The sequence below is a fragment of the Bombus fervidus genome, chromosome 18, assembly GCF_041682495.2.
Source record: "Bombus fervidus isolate BK054 chromosome 18, iyBomFerv1, whole genome shotgun sequence".
Taxonomy (NCBI): Eukaryota; Metazoa; Arthropoda; class Insecta; order Hymenoptera; family Apidae; genus Bombus; species Bombus fervidus.
In genome coordinates this window covers 7,413,737-7,431,582 of record NC_091534.1, presented here as the reverse complement: position 1 = coordinate 7,431,582, position 17,846 = coordinate 7,413,737, and the positions used below count along the sequence as shown (strand labels likewise).

Sequence of the window (17,846 nt, the reverse complement as noted above, 5' to 3'; positions counted from 1 at the left end):
AATAATTCCAAATTTATTACGTACACGTACGAAGGAAATTCCACTACTATGATTTACGAATGTTTGCGTGGGCTTAAAAATATCTGTACTTTCCTTGAACAAAAATATGTACCAAAGCTGAATCAATTGAAATATTGAAAAATTGCATCTTTCTCTATAAATTAATGGATCTCTGTTTACATTAACATGTAACACTGCATTAACAAAATCATATTCGTATTACTAACTTTCGTATCGTTAACAGCAACGAATTTATTCTCATTAATTTCTATAATCTTTGTAAAGGGACGAAAAGGCGTTCGCACACGGACCTATGAACCTGCCGTGGATCATGAAACTGCTTTATTACTTTTGATACTAAATTAACGTCGATACGCATCGTCAGAAATAATTCATATCAGACGAGTTAAAAATGGATAATTTCCGCCGCAAAAGAAGAAGAAATGCGGCGTGTTGTGGCGCTGCTCTTCTCTTATTTTATGCTTCAAATTTGCTGACTCTGTAGTCTGCTTCATCTTCGATATAGTCGGCGATCGTGACGAGGAGAAAAGTTTCGCGTGTCGGGCTCAACTTTTTGCTGGGTACAACGTTCTCGACGTGGTGAGTGCGTTCAAGGCGAAAGGGTGGCGCAAGTTTTCGACTGCGGGTTTACAAAAGCGAAGCTTGTAAGAACGCGCAGGGACCAGGTGACGCCTTCACTGTGACACTGTCAGACACGCAACGATCAGAGTACTTTGGGATCAACGGTACTTGGCGAGCGAGGAAGAAACCCGAGCTTTTGGCAAACCTACTTTACGCCATTTTCAAATCACTGTGAAGACATAAGAAAAAGCGAGTGCCTTAAAAGAAAGAGAATCGTACGTAAATTACCTTTCGCTGTGTTACTTTTTAATTTCGTTACTCTAAGGTGTCATGGAATCTGAACAAAATTGCATTAATATTAATATGATATAATAGTAATTTGTTGACAAAGATCAACAAAGATTTGGATGAAAGAAGCACGAAGCTGAAATTGCACCTGCAACATCGACAACTCCGTTTGCCTACGAACGATTACGTGCGTATTTCTATTGTACCTGGAAATTCGTGTTAACGAAAGGCTTTCGATAAAAAAAGGAGACTCTGGACGCGTATTTTTTCTTCTACGTTAAATACCAACGAGGTGAAAATTGTGCTCAGGGTCAAGGTTAAAAAAACTCGTTACGCAGCGCACGATACACGCTTCTTTCGCAAGATCATCCCCCCAATTCCATTGGATCCAGGTTCTTTCGAGGGCCAGGCTACCAATGGCGATTTAATGGCAACAAAAATATTCGCCGCGGGGCAAACAGTTTACCCGGTAATTTTATACATTATTTCAGCGGTACTCGGTTCGTGGCAGCAATCCGGACCGTGGATTATTTTGGACGGATCGATGGTAGCGCGACTGGTTCCGCCAATCTCCGATTCACGGATTTATTTCCGTATCGCGGCGTTCGTCAGCCCCTTTCGCCCTCCATTTCTAATAAATCGACAGTTTTTTCACGCGTCACGTTACAAATACTGTATTAATAATCGGACATTAGCGCGTGTATATATGTTGAAGTGGTCACACCACTTCTAAGAAAACTCTACATCTGGTCTTTTAAATTTTCTCGAGCACTGAAGCCATCGACTGGGACGAAGACAGACCATAGACGGTAGACAGGCGACGATGGCTTTGGGGCTTTCAATCATAAGGTAACACCGCTAGCGTGCGGATCAGGAGCAGCTCAAATTCTGCGTTAAAATATATTTTCCACTTCACAATTTATCTACGCGTTCCTCTGCTCATACGTCTAATAACAATATATATGTCGGTATTAACATTATCAGGGATGTATAACGAACCTTCATTTGTATTGGGAATTGTTATTACGCAATAGAGAAGATATCCGTGGTAATTAGATACTCGAGATACTAATGACAATGGTCTTAGGTTCAATAACGAACATACTTTCTTCCAAAGTCTAAGTCGGACTCTGCTAAAAGCGCGGAGTGTCGACTGATCCTAAAGACGTTGTTTTACTCGCTGATGGGATCGCACGAGAATGTGCCTCCCCGTCACGGTGATGCTGCAGAGGGAAACTATGATGGGGTGTGTCTCAGGGCACGAGATCGTCGGATTCGTAGAGGACAACTCTCGTTTAGAAAGCGAGGGAAATGGACGTTGCTGTTAATTGGTTATTTCTATGGTTAGAGGAAGATGCTAGCCGCCCTTGAGAGAAAGTTGCCAGCGGGAAGCGTCGTTCGTGAGAGAAGCAGATCTCCCGTATCTTCCTGTGGTAGGTGACAGATTTAATGACTGTTAGGATAAAGACTGTTTGTCAATTTGAAGGACCTTGGTTAACTGAATCCTAAGATCTATAGCGGGTCCTCGGGCTAGCTGAACGCGTACTGTGAACGATGCATCGACATCTGGCAATCACCTTGCCCGAAGAATAGGGTCTGTGTGTGGCTTGCCACGAGGCAAAGACCGTTGGAATGTTTACTGTTGGCTATCAGTACAACTATTTCTTTTTAAGGAGAGCTATGCAATTCTATACCTCCGTTAGGTAAAACGTTCATCCCGTGACCGCGGCTACCTTCGGCGACTAGTTGTCGCCTCGAGACCAAGCTCATTATCGCAAATTTCGGACAATTATAATCGGTTTAATTTATGAAGACTGAAGATTTATAAAGACAGTGTTGGTAAATTTTCTAAAGAATTGCAAGGGGAAGGCCCGGTGTCCTTTCATCTCCGACATATAATAATCGTTCAGAACTGAAGAGATGGTTTCGATTATCTGTGCGGAATAAATTCGTTTTGCGAGGTTTTTTAACGCGTTGACTGACACGGTCGTGATCGCTGGGTCTTGGTTATTAAATGTTTTAAAATGAATAAAATAACATCGATTTTTCGTGGTCCCAGAAATGTTCAACTATATGAATAAGTTAAATAATCGTCGTCACTGCTGGGTCGCGTTATTAAATATTTTTCTACCAATAAAATAACGTACATTTTGATGGGCCAGTGAATCTTCAACTAAGCGAACGACATACATAATAATCGTCGCCGATTGGCTCGTGTTATTACATTTTTTTAACGAACAGAACAATCGATAATTTTGTTGATGGTGCGGCGAATTTTCAACAATGCGAATGACCTAAACATTCGCTGGCCGGTGGAGGGAAAAAGCTGGCATAACCGAGAACTAGAGCATGCGAAATAAAAAAAAAGTAATCCTCGACGAAATCGCAATCTGCTCGCATTGCCGTTTTCAAATTTCCATCAAAGTCCTTAACACGCGAAAACGAAGAAAATTATCTTTCTTCGTTAACCTGCCGCTAACGAAGTACCTACATTATTACGTGGCAACGAACAAACAGGTCATAGGTCAGCAGACAGTAACGCAACAAGGAATCACGTTAACCGCTAACTCTAACTAATTTTTCCATTCCCGCGACCGGTGGATTAACGTCCGCACGTGGACGCGCGCGTTCCTCGCAACCTGCAATTCTGATTTTTAATGCTTGGCATTGACGACAGTCATTCGAAAACTTGCAAATTTACCTGCACTGCACGGAGACTCTATTTTATTTATTTATTTTCAAGACTATTTTGATGAATTTTATCCTCAAGATGAATCCGGATGCGAAAGTAGTCGCGAATTACGTTCAAAAAACGCAAACAGAGACTATCCAATCGCCAAAATACTCTGACAAATAACCGGCGCCATTTATGGCGAGAAAACTAATTAAAAAACAGCCAAATGATTGGAGAAGTATGGCTTGCTTGGAAAATATCTACGTGCTATTAAAGCACGGTTAAAGTCTGCAAAATTGCATCCTATAGCTGTGTGAAATGTCTGTAAATTGCAAATTGCAATTTAGGAAAAAGCAGGTGGTATATAAAAATGAAAAGCGTATTTATAATCAGAGGGCCAAATTATTAAACCTTTGCGATATGTTTTTCTCACCAAGGAAGAATAAAACTCTCCTTTGTTTGTTCTCTATGAAGACGTAATACCATAAATTGGGTACCTGTTCCATATCAGGTACAATTTTCTTCCCAACGTTAGTTGAATATCGAAAATTCTTCACAAGTGTAAAAACCTTGTTAAATCGAGATGAATCCGGATGCGAAAGTAGTCGCGAATTACGTTCAAAAAACGCAACCAGAGACTATCCAATCGCCAAAATACTCTGGCAAATAACCCGCGCCATTTATGGCGAGGAAACTAATTAAAAAACAGCCAAATGATTGAAGAAGTATGGCTTGCTTAAAAAATATCTACGTGCTATTAAAGCACGGTTAAAGTCTGCAAAATTGCATCCTATAGCTGTGCAAAATGTCCGTAAATTGCAAATTGCAATTTAGGGAAAAGGAGGTGGTATATAGAAACGAAAAGCGTATTTATAATCAGAGGGCCAAATTATTAAACCTTTACGATATGTTTTTCTCACCAAGAAAGAATAAAACTCTCCTTTGTTTGTTCTCTATGAAGACGTAATACCATAAATTGGGTACCTGTTCCATATCAGGTACAATTTTCTCCCAACGTTAGTTGAATATCGAAAATTCTTCACAAGTGTAAAAACCTTGTTAAATCGAGATGAATCTGGATGCGAAAGTAGTCGCGAATTACGTTCAAAAAACGCAACCAGAGACTATCCAATCGCCAAAATACTCTGACAAATAACCCGCGCCATTTATGGCGAGGAAACTAATTAAAAAACAGCCAAATGATTGAAGAAGTATGGCTTGCTTGGAAAATATCTACGTGCTATTAAAGCACGGTTAAAGTCTGCAAAATTGCATCCTATAGCTGTGCAAAATGTCTGTAAATTGCAAATTGCAATTTAGGGAAAAGGAGGTGATATATAGAAACGAAAAGCGTATTTATAATCAGAGGGCCAAATTATTAAACTTTTGCGATATGTTTTTCTCACCAAGGAAGAATAAAACTCTCCTTTGTTTGTTCTCTATGAAGACGTAATACCATAAATTGGGTACCTGTTCCACATCAGGTACAATTTTCTCCCAACGTTAGTTGAATATCGAAAATTGTTCACAAGTGTAAAAACCTTGTTAAATCGAGCATCGAGTAAACGTATAATTAAATACCCGCAGAAATTCTATTTCTGTTCCTATCGATTCGGTAAGGACGACGTTTGAAAAACAGAATGCAGTGCGCAATATTCGGCTACCTTTGGCTACGCTTACCAAATGTCCTTCTGGACAAATTGTAAAAATTTTAACAAATAATCAATAAAAAAAAAAAAAAAAAAGAAGAAACCTTTGGCTACGAAGCTCGCCTTGATTTTATCTCAAAACACTGACACGACTTCGATCGTTTCGCGAGGCCACAAGTAGAAGATCGTAGCGTTTTCGCCAACAGTGGCACGTCTGGCGTCAAGTCAGCCTCGTCGGGTCGTTGGAATTGGCGGCGGGGATCTTCTTGTAAATTTTAGAAAGCTTCGTGCCTGTAGTTAACATTTTGTCGAGTTGCCCGCTATCGATGCCGAGCTGCGATTTGCTGGCGGGTTCGCGTGACGGTCGGCGAAAGCTCCGGTGTCGGACTTGGGCGTCGGGTCCATCTCGATGGATCGATACGTCCATCCGGTGACCGCGGAATTTCAGCGAGTTGGAAATTTTCCATCGCTGCCGCGCTATTTCGCCACTTGATTGCTTTGTTATAAATGTATATGCCGGGCGTATTACTCTTTCATTCTGTTTTGCGCCCTGTTATTTTGTTATTTGCCGCGACGCCTGCCACCACCTGCTTAACTTTTCCGCCTGACTCAGTTCTTCCGGTTTTCCAGCGTTCGCACGGTTGTCGAGCGAAAGAGAGACACGTGCATTATAATCCAAGCACGTGGCTTTTAAATATCTGTTTAAATCTGCAGCAATTCTCCAAAAAATTCATCGAGACGTGTTTACGCTGCACAATGCGAGGATTCGCATTTCCCTGGAAATCGACGTATCTCTCGTGTGCTCGAGTTTGCTTATAAACAACCAGAAATTATGCTGCTTCGTTTCTTCTAACTCTGTTCTTTTTTAAGACAGAAACTCGTACAAACTGGAAGGAGATTTTTACCGACAAATTTTGTTGCCTTCAGGTTCAGTTCTGTTATTTTTCAACCTGATGCAAAATGGAACGGCGGTGCGGAAACTCGCCTAAATAAATTCCTGCGACTAAGAATAAAGAAAAAGTAAAAAGAAGTGACGCGAGATCTGCAAATGGAATAACAGAAACAAGGTAAAACACACGATCGATCTGTACGGGTGACACGTATCGTCATAGATAATCTGAACGATCAATGCAAGTAAAAATCCACTTCGGGGTCTTTCAATGGCGCAGAGAGAAACGGTTTGGCCGCGCTCAAAGCGTCGGCTCTGGTCGATCCATCGATCTATGTATATAGCGAGCGACGAGTTCACCCTCCAACAGTCCCGGCTGGTTAATTTCTCAGCGAAACGCGTTTGGGATCGATGCAAATCATATTTTTAGCCGCGTCGGCGGCCAACAGTCGGACGAATTTCTAATCGGCGGCCGATCGATTCCTCCCCAGGCGATTGTCGTTCGCCGCGGATTCATTATTTTCCCCTCGATTTTTCGGGGTTAAAAGGGCTCCTCCTCTCTTTTTCTTTCGCTCTACGATCTCTTCCTCTCTCTCTCTCTTTTTACATCGAGCAAAGGGGAAATATTTCATGGAATTTCTCGTTGCCGGTACATTGTGCGCGCGAGTAACAACGCTTCAAAACCCGGCGAGAGAGTTCTTTGTGCGAGCCGCCCGCGGCGCACGACCCTGGTGTAAAAAAAATTCATTATTCTCTTGCTTCTTTTTCTCTCCACCCTCGTTCCGCCAAACACCGATTACCGCTTCCCGACAGACGAGGAAATCGCGGCCCGCGACGGTGTAAGGATCGCGTCCTTCGAGAAGGCTAACCCAATTCCATCGTGCGACAGGCAAATCGACTTTTCGCCGGTTTATCAACCCTTTGTGCAATTAACGTGCAAGATTGTGCGGGCACAAGTTTCTCGCTCTGTTTTCGATGAAACATAATACAGTGGGACGTATAATAGGACAGAAATGAATATTTAGTTGGACCTTGCAACAGCCATTCTATCTGTTATTAACAATTGTTTAAGGCATAAATTCTCCAGGCTAAGTTAGAAGCGTACAGGTGATTTTAAATTAAACTTTAAACGTATACGGTGTCGATAAAAATCTAACGCTGTTGTTGATCTTGCGAGAGCAGCAAAATGGCACTCCGAACTTGAGCACCTGTCAGGTAGAATTTCCCTTTTCCTAACGCAAGTTCCATTTCGCTAAATAGAACAATAAATAATTCGGTAAATAAAATCTTAGTGATAAAGATCTTGTTACGTTGTGAGAGATTTCGTATAATACGTAAAACGTTGGCGGATGTTACGAGTAAATGTTGGGAAGCGCATAACGAACAATGGACGCTGCGTGGCATATTTTTTCAAACGTTCTTCCAGGCACAGAATTTTCTATTTCGTGTCTCGAGTAAATAAACGAAGCAGTGGAACAGCCTCTAATCAAGAACCCATCCGACACCATAAGCTGTAGAAAACAATGCATAAAACGTAGAATGTACTCTAACGATTTACGAGAATCATCCGCTGTCGAGCAACTGCGCTAATTACCAGTAATCGATACTTCGTTAACAAACAGTTCGAGCGAATTACTACAATGAGATTTGATCCGCGCTGGCAAAAATCTCGAGTTCGTGTACTAAACCTCCAAAACAGCGGATAGTGGCCGGTGATTAGCTTTTAACGTACACGTATTTCGTTATGTCTGATTCGTTCGCTTTGTGTGTACCGTGTTCCCTCGTTTTAATTTCATCTTTTTTAAAAACAATACCATTATCAGGTATCTAACGATACGAATATGAGTTTCCAACTTTAATAAATATACATAGCTTCGAGTTTCATTGTAAAAGATATTTTGTTTGAAGTTGCAGAATCCTGGAAGAACAAATAGACAGCGCCATGTTGATGAAAAATTCATGTTTGTTGCGAGAAGAGGCAAAGAAATTGATCAAGATCCCTGTTAGAGCTTAATATTAGCCAAGACTTAATATTAGTCCTGGCTAATGCGTGAGTTAACAAATAATAACCAAGTACTTAAGTAGAGCTTAAGCGGCAAGAGTCTCTGGTCAGAAGACGTAAGGACGAGAACAATAAGATGGGCAAACATCTAAAGCGACGTGAGAGATGGTTGTTGTTTAAGTAAGCGAGATGGCTGCAGGAAAAGATCGACGAATAAGCCTATTGGCGCATAATATCATGCGATTGACGCAGCTAAAGCAATCAGACTACGTACGATCACTTCAGATGTACAGTTCAGAATGACGTAAGATTTTGGCTGGAACGTTAAGTGTGAATCTCACTGGCGACCAGACAGTTTCCCAGTCTCTCACATCGGGCTTCAGCCTTCCCAGGTCTTGAGTCTTTATAGTCTCTTGAGTCTTTACAGTCTCTTGAGTCTTTACAGTCTCTTGAGTCTTTACAGTCTCCTGAGTCTTTACAGTCTCCTGAGTCTTTACAGTCTCCTGAGTCTTTACAGTCTCATGAGTCTTTACAGTCTCATGAGTCTTTACAGTCTCATGAGTCTTTACAGTCTCATGAGTCTTTACAGTCTCATGAGTCTTTACAGTCTCCTGAGTCTTTACAGTCTCCTGAGTCTTTACAGTCTCATGAGTCTTTGTAGTCTCTTGCATATTTCCAAGTCTTGAGTTTTTATAATCTCTTGAGTCTTTATAGTCTCTTGAGTCTTGCTCATCTTGCAAATCATTTGGAAAATCATGATCGTTTTTGACGTCTTCGAAGTCTCATCGAGACTCGACAGACTGCGGAAGTCCCAAGATCGGATCCAGACTTTCGAGCGTCTTGAGGTTCAGCAATCGCGAATTTGCCAACAATTTCGGATCCCATCGCTAATCAGCTGACCCAATAAATCAGCTAATCGAGCCTCGATCGAACGCGGCGCATCGGTTCGGATGAAAAAAAGCTCGAAGCAGTTGGAATGTGGCAGCGCGCGCGCAAACATTTTAATTGTTGCCTTCCTCTCTGGCCACGTCTGCTCTTTTTGCCGGTGGCCGTCGCGACCAAAAACGCGGACGGATGTCGCGCGGTGAAACGGAGCCCGAATTCACGCACCGGCGAATACTTTCGAAAATGCGTGGCCGCTCAATCAAATCTCGCGAAATTCCTCGGCCGTGCCATAAAGGGATTGCCTCCATTCGCTTCATACCAGCGTGTCCCTGGCAGCCGGCGTTTTGCGAATCGTTCGACCGTCCAGCGCGTCGCCGCGCACGTTCGCTCGCTTTTCGTTCGTTCGACGAAGAATCGTCGCTGGTTCTCGTCGTCAACCATCGCCAAACATAGCAAAAAAGGCTGAAACAGGAGAACAATGACAAGAGGGCGACTGCCGCTCGCGACAGTCATTAGGCACTCGTCATTAAGTACCGCTACTGATTCGCATCTGCGTACATTAGGCTGCAATTAAGTTAAGCGAAGAGGGACGCGTCTGCGAATTTCGCTGAAATCAAGTGGTTGCTGCCAGGTAGCGCAGAAATAGTTGATCCATATGTTCGTTAAGTAGCAAATATATTATTTTATCGTTTGAATTTATTTCTGGCCCTACACTACGGCCTATGGATGTGTTTGGATACTTGCAGCGATCAGGTCAAATTATTGCCCCTTTTACTGTCTTTTCAACGCTGTGACAAAAAGAACGTTTCTCCGCTGTGAGTTCTTTGCTCAGAGCAGAGACACACGAAGCCAGCCCAACTTGATCACTTAATTTCATTCGCCTTATCGTTCATTCTAGTTAACGTCAACTAGTGTTTTCTAGGATCAGAAATTCCAGACTTAATTCTGAAAGATTTCTAGATTGCCTGGGATCAGAACAGAGGCGAAAGTCAGACCTATGAGCTTCGATCGAACTTTACACGTTTCAAATCGATGGCTGGCTGCTTGTTACTAAGAGTCGTTTTTCTCGAGAATAACTTTCGATCGGATGCGCCTATCTGAATTCACAGGGCGGCAGGCGAAGTGGTGCACTGTGGCGTACAAAGGAAAGTTTATGAAACGACGGTAAGAAGAATATAAATAAATTTAATAAATGTAGAATCTCCAACCTTATTTCTATTTCTTCCTTAGCTGATTATTTAGCGTTGCGCGAGTGCTATCGGCATATTTACAACAAACTGAAATTTCGAAATAGAAATTAAAGAATATTCCGCAACCAGCGAACAAGCGATTCGCGTTAAAAAAGAATTCTCGACTTACTTGATTTTTAATTGCTCCAATTCACGCAACTTGATTAATCTGAACGAAGCTTTACGATCGCCAGCAGTAACAAGCTTGCATCTGCACGTTATTGAAAGCGTCAGCGTTTACCCTTCGACCCTTCGTTTCGTATTTTTTCGTCCCTCGTCGATCGCCGTTCTTTCTCCTTTTTCACCCCCTTCTTCTTTTATTTCACTCTTTCTCCGTTTTGCTTATTCCTGATTGCTTTGTTGGGTTCATTGGAGGGCGGCTCGAGTGACATAAACTCTTGCGGGACTTTTTACAGCGTCCACTTTGAAGCTTGTTTTTCGCCAGTTTCAAGAGGCGTTTTGCACGATCGCGGCAATTTTTACCGCACTCTGCATTCGCTGGTTAATCAGCCTGATACGATGCGTATAACGAGACAAATCTACGGATATGCAAACGTTTATTATTGTATTTTTCGTTCGGCATTATCATTTGTGATTGATTAAGCTCGTTTAATTATACGAAGCTTCTTCCTTGCAAAAAATGGATCGCTTCTTTGCCAGAAAGATAGATTACGTCGAAAAATGTATCGTAGGATTATTGACATAACCATCACGGTGAAATAAACTATCTAATTACAATGAAATCTTTCTTCCGCTAAAATTCCACTATATTAAATATAGATTTTATCGATAAGTATGCGAGAATTCTCATGTACTCAAATTTCCACCCCTTTTCCATTACCTTTCCAATGTCGTTAAACCCTCCATCTGCATACTGGGTCGTCCGATAGTTTCACGTCATTTTTCATTTCTCCTTTTCGTTTCTCTTGAAACTTTGCTTTCGATTAAACGAGAGAAGATTAGGATAACAAATAGCAATAAATACTATTGCACGATATTCTAGAAACTTGAAAAGTGTTCGACAATTTTGGAAGATTTTTTCAAACATAAAATAGCGTAGAAATCAGAGATTCCAAGCTGACAGAAGACTGTCGTTTGAGAACAAATATCTCTGTTTAGCAAGACGATTAACAAACTTCCTTTCCAACCATGATCTTCCAGCCAACGTTTACTTATCTCACGCTAATTGCAAAGCATTACGATTTACACTGAGAACTATAGCGATCTTCTTTTTTCTAACTTATGCGTCAGGAAGAACAGAAAATTGAAACGCCGTAGATGCACATGTGCGCGATCTATTAATAAGCATATCGCCGCTGTGTACAGAATTTTACATTTCTATGAACAAAAGCTAAATAAAGATCACTTTGAATATTTTGCATAGTCTTGTATTTGCGCGCGTCCTGTATATTTTTACACTTCTGATTTCCTCGTAAATGGATAGAGGCGCGCGGTCTATTGACAGATACGGAGAACAGTAGACGACAAAATGTATTTTAAAAACGTTTGCAAGTCTTCTTTACGAAAGTAACGACAAGTGGGATCCGCGTGAAAGGAATATGCAGCTCGTACGCAGCCTCAACACGGTACGCGGGCAATAATTATGAAACTAATCAGACTTAATGCGACTGGTTGCGTGACGCAAGTCGAGTTATGCGACGCTTCGGGGAATCGACGATTTCCATCGCATCATGCGACCGCGAAATACATTTTCGTGGTACGATGCCATCGATCAACGAATTCGCGCGATTCTGCCGCATTCTGGCAAAAATGGAAACATTAGGTTGTTCGAGAAGCGTCTTTCTTTCGCTGTTTTTTTACAACAATGTAACTTCATACAGACGTGAAGGCAAGTCTGTGAAATGTTACGGTGTTTATCTCAACAGAAGAAAATGGAACGTACGTAATTCGAGAAAATAATATAAAACGTTGTGCGTGTCATATAACCAAAATCGAAACGATGCAAGCAAAAATACTCAGAACCATAGTAAACGCCCCATGGTATGTTAGAAACGAGGACATTCGGAAAGACCTGGGATCACCAACGATCAAGGAGGAGATTAACAGACTCGCAAGTAGGTACAGAGAAAGAATAGCAACGCGCTCGAACCGACTGGCAGCAGAAACGATCGACACAACGAACATTGAAAGAAGGCTAAAAAGGAAACACCCAACAGACCTCACAAAGGATATAACCTAGCAAACACGACGATGGTACCCCGTTGGTAGCCACCCACATGCTATATTTTATTTTTGTTTTTCTTTTTTTTTTATTCACTTCCATCTAGATATAATACTTTACCAAATGTCCTTCTGCACAAATTGTAAAAATCCAAATAAATCAGTTAAAAAATCAGTTAAAAGAAAAACGAAAGAAACTTTTCGGACAACCTAATACTTGGCTAGTTAAAAATTCCGTAACGCGCGTAACTTCTCTGAGAAGAATATCGATCGAATGAATATACGTTCGATATGTTTAAATCATTGCGAATGAAAAGTCGTAATTATCAGAGTGGAAAGCTTCGATTCGACGTTATTTCTTTACGTCTCTTCGATATTTCAGTGTTACGACTGGATATTTTTTAATTACAATTATAATATAATTAATCGGCAACATATTTCACATGAATTTTATGTCCATTGTTCTACCAAAATGGGAAATGTAAGTTACCGTGTAATTCTCCTGTAGTCCACGTTTGTGAAATTCGCCATTCCAACAACAACAACCTAATAAATACACATTTCTGTCTTCGTTTTCCTTTTTCCATCTCCCATCTCTTTTCGTTTGAAAATCTGCCAACACTCTACAATTTCCTCGGTATCTTTCCTCAATTTCTATTGAAAAGGACCTATTTTGAAAGGTAAAGTACCAATTTAAAAAGCGTGGCAAATTACTCCAAGTATTATAATACTGGCTCATTGGCAGACGCTGCGACTTAAACACGCAGAGTAAAATAATGCTATACAAAGCCATATCGAAACCTGTTTGGACCTATGGGATCCAACTATGGGGAACAGCGAGCAACTCCAACGTAGAAATTTTCCAACGATTCCAATCAAAGACTATAAGATCCTCGATAGACGCACCTTGGTACGTTACCAACGAAACGATACATCGCAACCTTAAGACACCCACAATCAATGTAGATGACGCAAATTCAGTAACAGATATAACATAAGAATTAACTGTTGAAGTGGTCACCGCTTCTAAGAAAACTCTACATCTGGTCTTTTAATAAATAATATTCCAATACCAAACAAAGATTCAGTCAGATATCTGGGCATGATCCTAGACAGGAGAATGACATGGAAACGGCACATCGTAGAGAAATCCAAAGAACCGAAAACGAAACTAAACAAATTCTACTGGCTCATTGGCGGACGCTGCGACTTAAACACGCAGAGTAAAATAATGCTATACAAAGCCATATCGAAACCTGTTTGGACCTATGGGATCCAACTATGGGGAACAGCGAGCAACTCCAACGTAGAAATTTTCCAACGATTCCAATCAAAGACTATAAGATCCTTGATAGACGCACCTTGGTACGTTACCAACGAAACGATACATCGCGACGTCAAGATACTCACAGTCAAAGAAGAAATATCCAAGTTCAGAAACAGATATAATATAAGAGTCAACAATCACCAAAACCCGTTAGTTACCCAATTAATTGACACGACGGATCAGATCCGCAGACTAAAGAGGCAGTACCCCTTAGATCGAAGCATTAGATTCAACTAGAAGCAAACATACTACAAGCTTTTATAATCCAAGTTACAGTACCACGCCAAAATAATTTACTTAAAATTCTGTATGAGAATTGATTGTAAATAATCTACTAAATAAAAAAAAGTATTATAATACCATAATCAACTGCATAATAAAACTAAAGCTAAACGCAGCTTAAAGTTAACTATATAAACGAACACACCATTGATAACGTAACGTTCTCTTCGAAGCTTCGAGCCCTACGTAATTTGATTTATGATATCTGATTAATATCAGCATATGCGGAATATTATTTTCCTGCTATCGTTCTAACTTTGACAGAAGAAAACTAAATCCCCTCTGTCAATACATTGAAATCTGAAAAAAAGAATCTACCGAGCAAAAATCTTGTGTAGCTAAACGAATGAGTTTTGAAATAAGTCGCGATTGCGTATATCGTCGATTGAAAGTGACTGAAGGCTTACAGTCAGTTTGGTACGGCGAACCGATTCGATGAACGAATTTTCTCCGACGTTAATTTCACATCATCAAGCGATTTAGTTAACGAACCTGGCGGAGCGTTAATCGTGCTCATTTCACATGGCTGTACACGGGGACAAAGAGCAGGAAAACAAGAGAAACGAATGGAGCCGGAGACAATCGGCACCGCCGGGTTTATTTTAAATCGAACACGAGAAGATATCGCTAGCTGGATGGCTTTCATCGATATTACATATCGATTTTGGCAATGCTTCCTTCAATAGATGTAATTAAGCTCCATGTAACGCTGTTTCCATTCCCTTTTTCAATTGTATCCTCGCGGTCTTGATAGCCGCTGTACACGGAGCAAGCAGCTGCATTTGTATTTCGTTTGTCACAAGACACGTTAACAGCGCTGAGATAGTTAGCCGAATAATTTCAAGCTCATAGTTTTTAGCGTAGTATTAAATTGCACCAAGGTATACAATTTTCTAGGAAAAGAAACGGCAAGTTAGAGGAAGAGAATTTATGATACAAACTGATTGGTAAAAGATGCAGACGAAATGTTTCTTCGAGTAACTGCGAGTGATATCGCGCATGCAGCACGGACAGTGTCGTTAACAATTGGAAAATTGCATTTCCAAGGAATTTTCAGAAACGAATTAAACGATCTCCTCGATGCCGAATATTCAGCCAATCGATAGGAAGATCTCAAGGACTATAATTTTTTAATCAGTCTGAATAATTCTCGTGCGTGACGCTGTGTTATAAAACACAAGGTGGCATAAAAGTATCGCGAAATACAGTGACAGCTTGTAAATGGTGTGCAATTAAAAAGTATGAGCTTTGTACGCGCACTGCGTGGATTGCTATGTGCATCGCATAGATGTAATAAACGTTGGCAGATATTAATAAAAATATGGTCTTTATGTGCGCCACTATGCAGGTATTTGCAATTGTGTGTATACGTATGTGTTCATAGATACTGTAAACGTAATATGACGCACCCTTTTCCCCAATATCTAGTTTCTACCATCTATTTCGTCGCATTATACGTCACAGATCGTCCTTGCTATAAGAAGAAGAAAGAAATTCTAATTCAAGCGGAGTCGCAAGTCCGTGCGGAAAATTTCCCTGTTAAAAGCGTTTGATTCCAACAATGACACGAACCTAACGCGATGTGCACGATTCGAGTGGATGCAGAGTAGATGCAAAATTTGTTTTGAAAGAAGTTTCGCTTCTTTTCGGTTACCTCGAAGACGGTGTGTCCCACTGGAGGTAGCCACCCACATGTTATTTAAGTTACAAAAATTGAGCAAACGTGCAGCTGGACAAATTGTGAAATACGAATGAAATAATGAAAACACAAACTTTCAAAAATCTCTAAAAGGACTGCAAAATGTCTCAGCGGAACTAGAGGAAAATTGGATGCGCGCTATTCCGGCTATATTCCCAGCAATCAGCAAAACAAGTTGCTTCTATTTCGGCAAGATAATCCATTAAATAAATAAATGTAGCGAATAAATAAACGAGCTTCTAACAGATACCGAACTCCAAAGGAAGAGATAAAGTGTCTAACGCAGAGATGATCCTCTAATTATCTTGGTGCTGGTGACATTTTCAAGCGTCCACTGCTATCGCGATCAACGTCCCTCGGAGTTTCTGCTCGATGACAGCCCTCCGTCACTGCTTCTTCATCGAAAGATAAGAGCCGCGTAGAATAAATAATATCTGGCGGTGGTCGGCGTTAATGAAACGCTTTCAATGAAACTTGCGCGTGCAGACCGGCTCTCTGTTACTTCTTCGACCAATCAGCGGCTGTTTATTCCGTTGCAAACAAACTTGAACGTGACTCGCGACTACGTTCGCCGTGGATCGTGTGGCAGGATTTTTCTCTGAAACCAAATTACGTGATATATTTTACGAACAAAGATGAGAAAAAGAAGTTGTACAACGGTAAATTCTTTATTTGCTGTTTATAACGCGAGTTGTCGCCGAAATATTCATTTCCAAATGGTTACCATTTACCGGAGAATTTACCGATCGTTCGAAGCAAAGTAACAGGCCGAAGATAAAGACAAGTCGACCCAGCCTTTGCACATCTTTCGTTCGAAACTCTGTACAGGCTCGCGCTTGTTTCGAACCATTTTTCCATTCTTTTCGCTGTCTGCGTTCGTGCAACCTATCGCACGACGATACCACCAAGATAATCAAGTGTTACTACGTATATATTAAATGTATCATATAACACAGCTAATAATACAAGGTTTTCATAAGCTTTCCCTTTTATTTTCCATATACTGCGCGACTTGTCCAACGAGAGAGAGAGAATTTTGGCGTGTCGTTTCAACAGTCGATGACATAATCTCGCTATACTTGCGTACGTCACGAAAGGGTAATCTGTTGTTAGAAACATGTTGCTTAACACGGGAGGAATCGCAGTCCGTGTTATTATTAATTATCGTGCGCGATTATTGCGCGGGCGGACGCAGGATAGCCGTTAACGAACGGTCGTGAAAAACCATACAGACAAAAACATATACAGACGCGGTGCAAATATTACGGAAATTTATTTTTGACGTAAACACCTTTCACGCAAACATTTCGGGAATTTGTTTTCGATAGCAGCGCGGCCCACGACCGACCCCTTTTCCGAGTTCCATATACACACACGGTGAATTCATTTGCCTGCGATAAACTGAATAACTCGATATTTTATTGGGTTCCATGTAACGCAAATTTGTTGAGAGGATCGAGCTGAACGAGACCTCGACACGCGACCCGTCCAACGGCGAAAAATTGCGCGCCGCCGAAACCCGAAATATTAGACGATGGAATTAGAAGCTTCTCCGGACGTAACCAGGCGCTCGTTTCCGCTTTTCCATTTTTCTCGGCTCTAAACGATTTTTGCCAAGGCGTTTCACCGCGCCTGTTAAATATTCCCATGCGTGTAATACATTGGCTAGTTTTATCGCAAGCGACAGATTACCTTTTCGTACGCAAAATAAGCGTAAAAGCCCAACAAGTATCGTTCGATCAGAAGGGAACAAACGAAATAAACGATACAACAAGGGGAAGGAAAAGGGAAGATTGTTGTTTTCATTAGACTGGAATTAAAAATCGTACACGATGATGAGTAGTTTCGAAATTACTTGAACCTCGCTCGACATTTTGATAATTTCTTATTCACTTTTTAAAGCTGTATTATCAACCGAAGCTTCTTAATTGATATTCTAACGTATTTCGATAGGTTTGGAGAAGATCACGTGAATGGAATCGATTGTGATTTTGTTACTCGTTGCATGTTGTATCTCGTACATCGCTGCTCCTTTTGTTAATTTCTTAATGATCTTTTATCGATATATTTCTATTAAATTCTCATTCCTATCAACATCCGAATGGTTTCATCGATACATTTACGAGTTGATGTTAATAAGCTGTTAGTAATTTATTGAT

At 40.9% G+C, this 17,846-nt stretch overlaps 1 protein-coding gene and 1 long non-coding RNA gene across 1 annotated transcript; both read right to left on the bottom strand.

Annotated features, from left to right (window-relative positions):
* The window catches only part of LOC139996411 (uncharacterized), a 283,455-nt gene that overhangs the window by 84,470 nt on the left and 181,139 nt on the right, over positions 1-17,846 (bottom strand).
* Positions 7,435-10,925, bottom strand: LOC139996522 (uncharacterized). The gene is made up of 3 exons (XM_072020880.1): positions 10,329-10,925; positions 10,178-10,246; positions 7,435-10,099 (listed from the first exon to the last, which is right to left on the bottom strand). Exon 3 carries the CDS (start codon positions 8,753-8,755, stop codon positions 8,366-8,368), a length of 390 nt encoding a protein of 129 aa, XP_071876981.1. The 5' UTR covers positions 8,756-10,099; positions 10,178-10,246; positions 10,329-10,925; the 3' UTR covers positions 7,435-8,365.

Coding starts and splice junctions, on each gene's coding strand:
- LOC139996522 (XM_072020880.1), bottom strand. CDS start 8,755: ATGCAAGAGACTACAAAGACTCATGAGACTGTAAAGACTCAGGAGACT.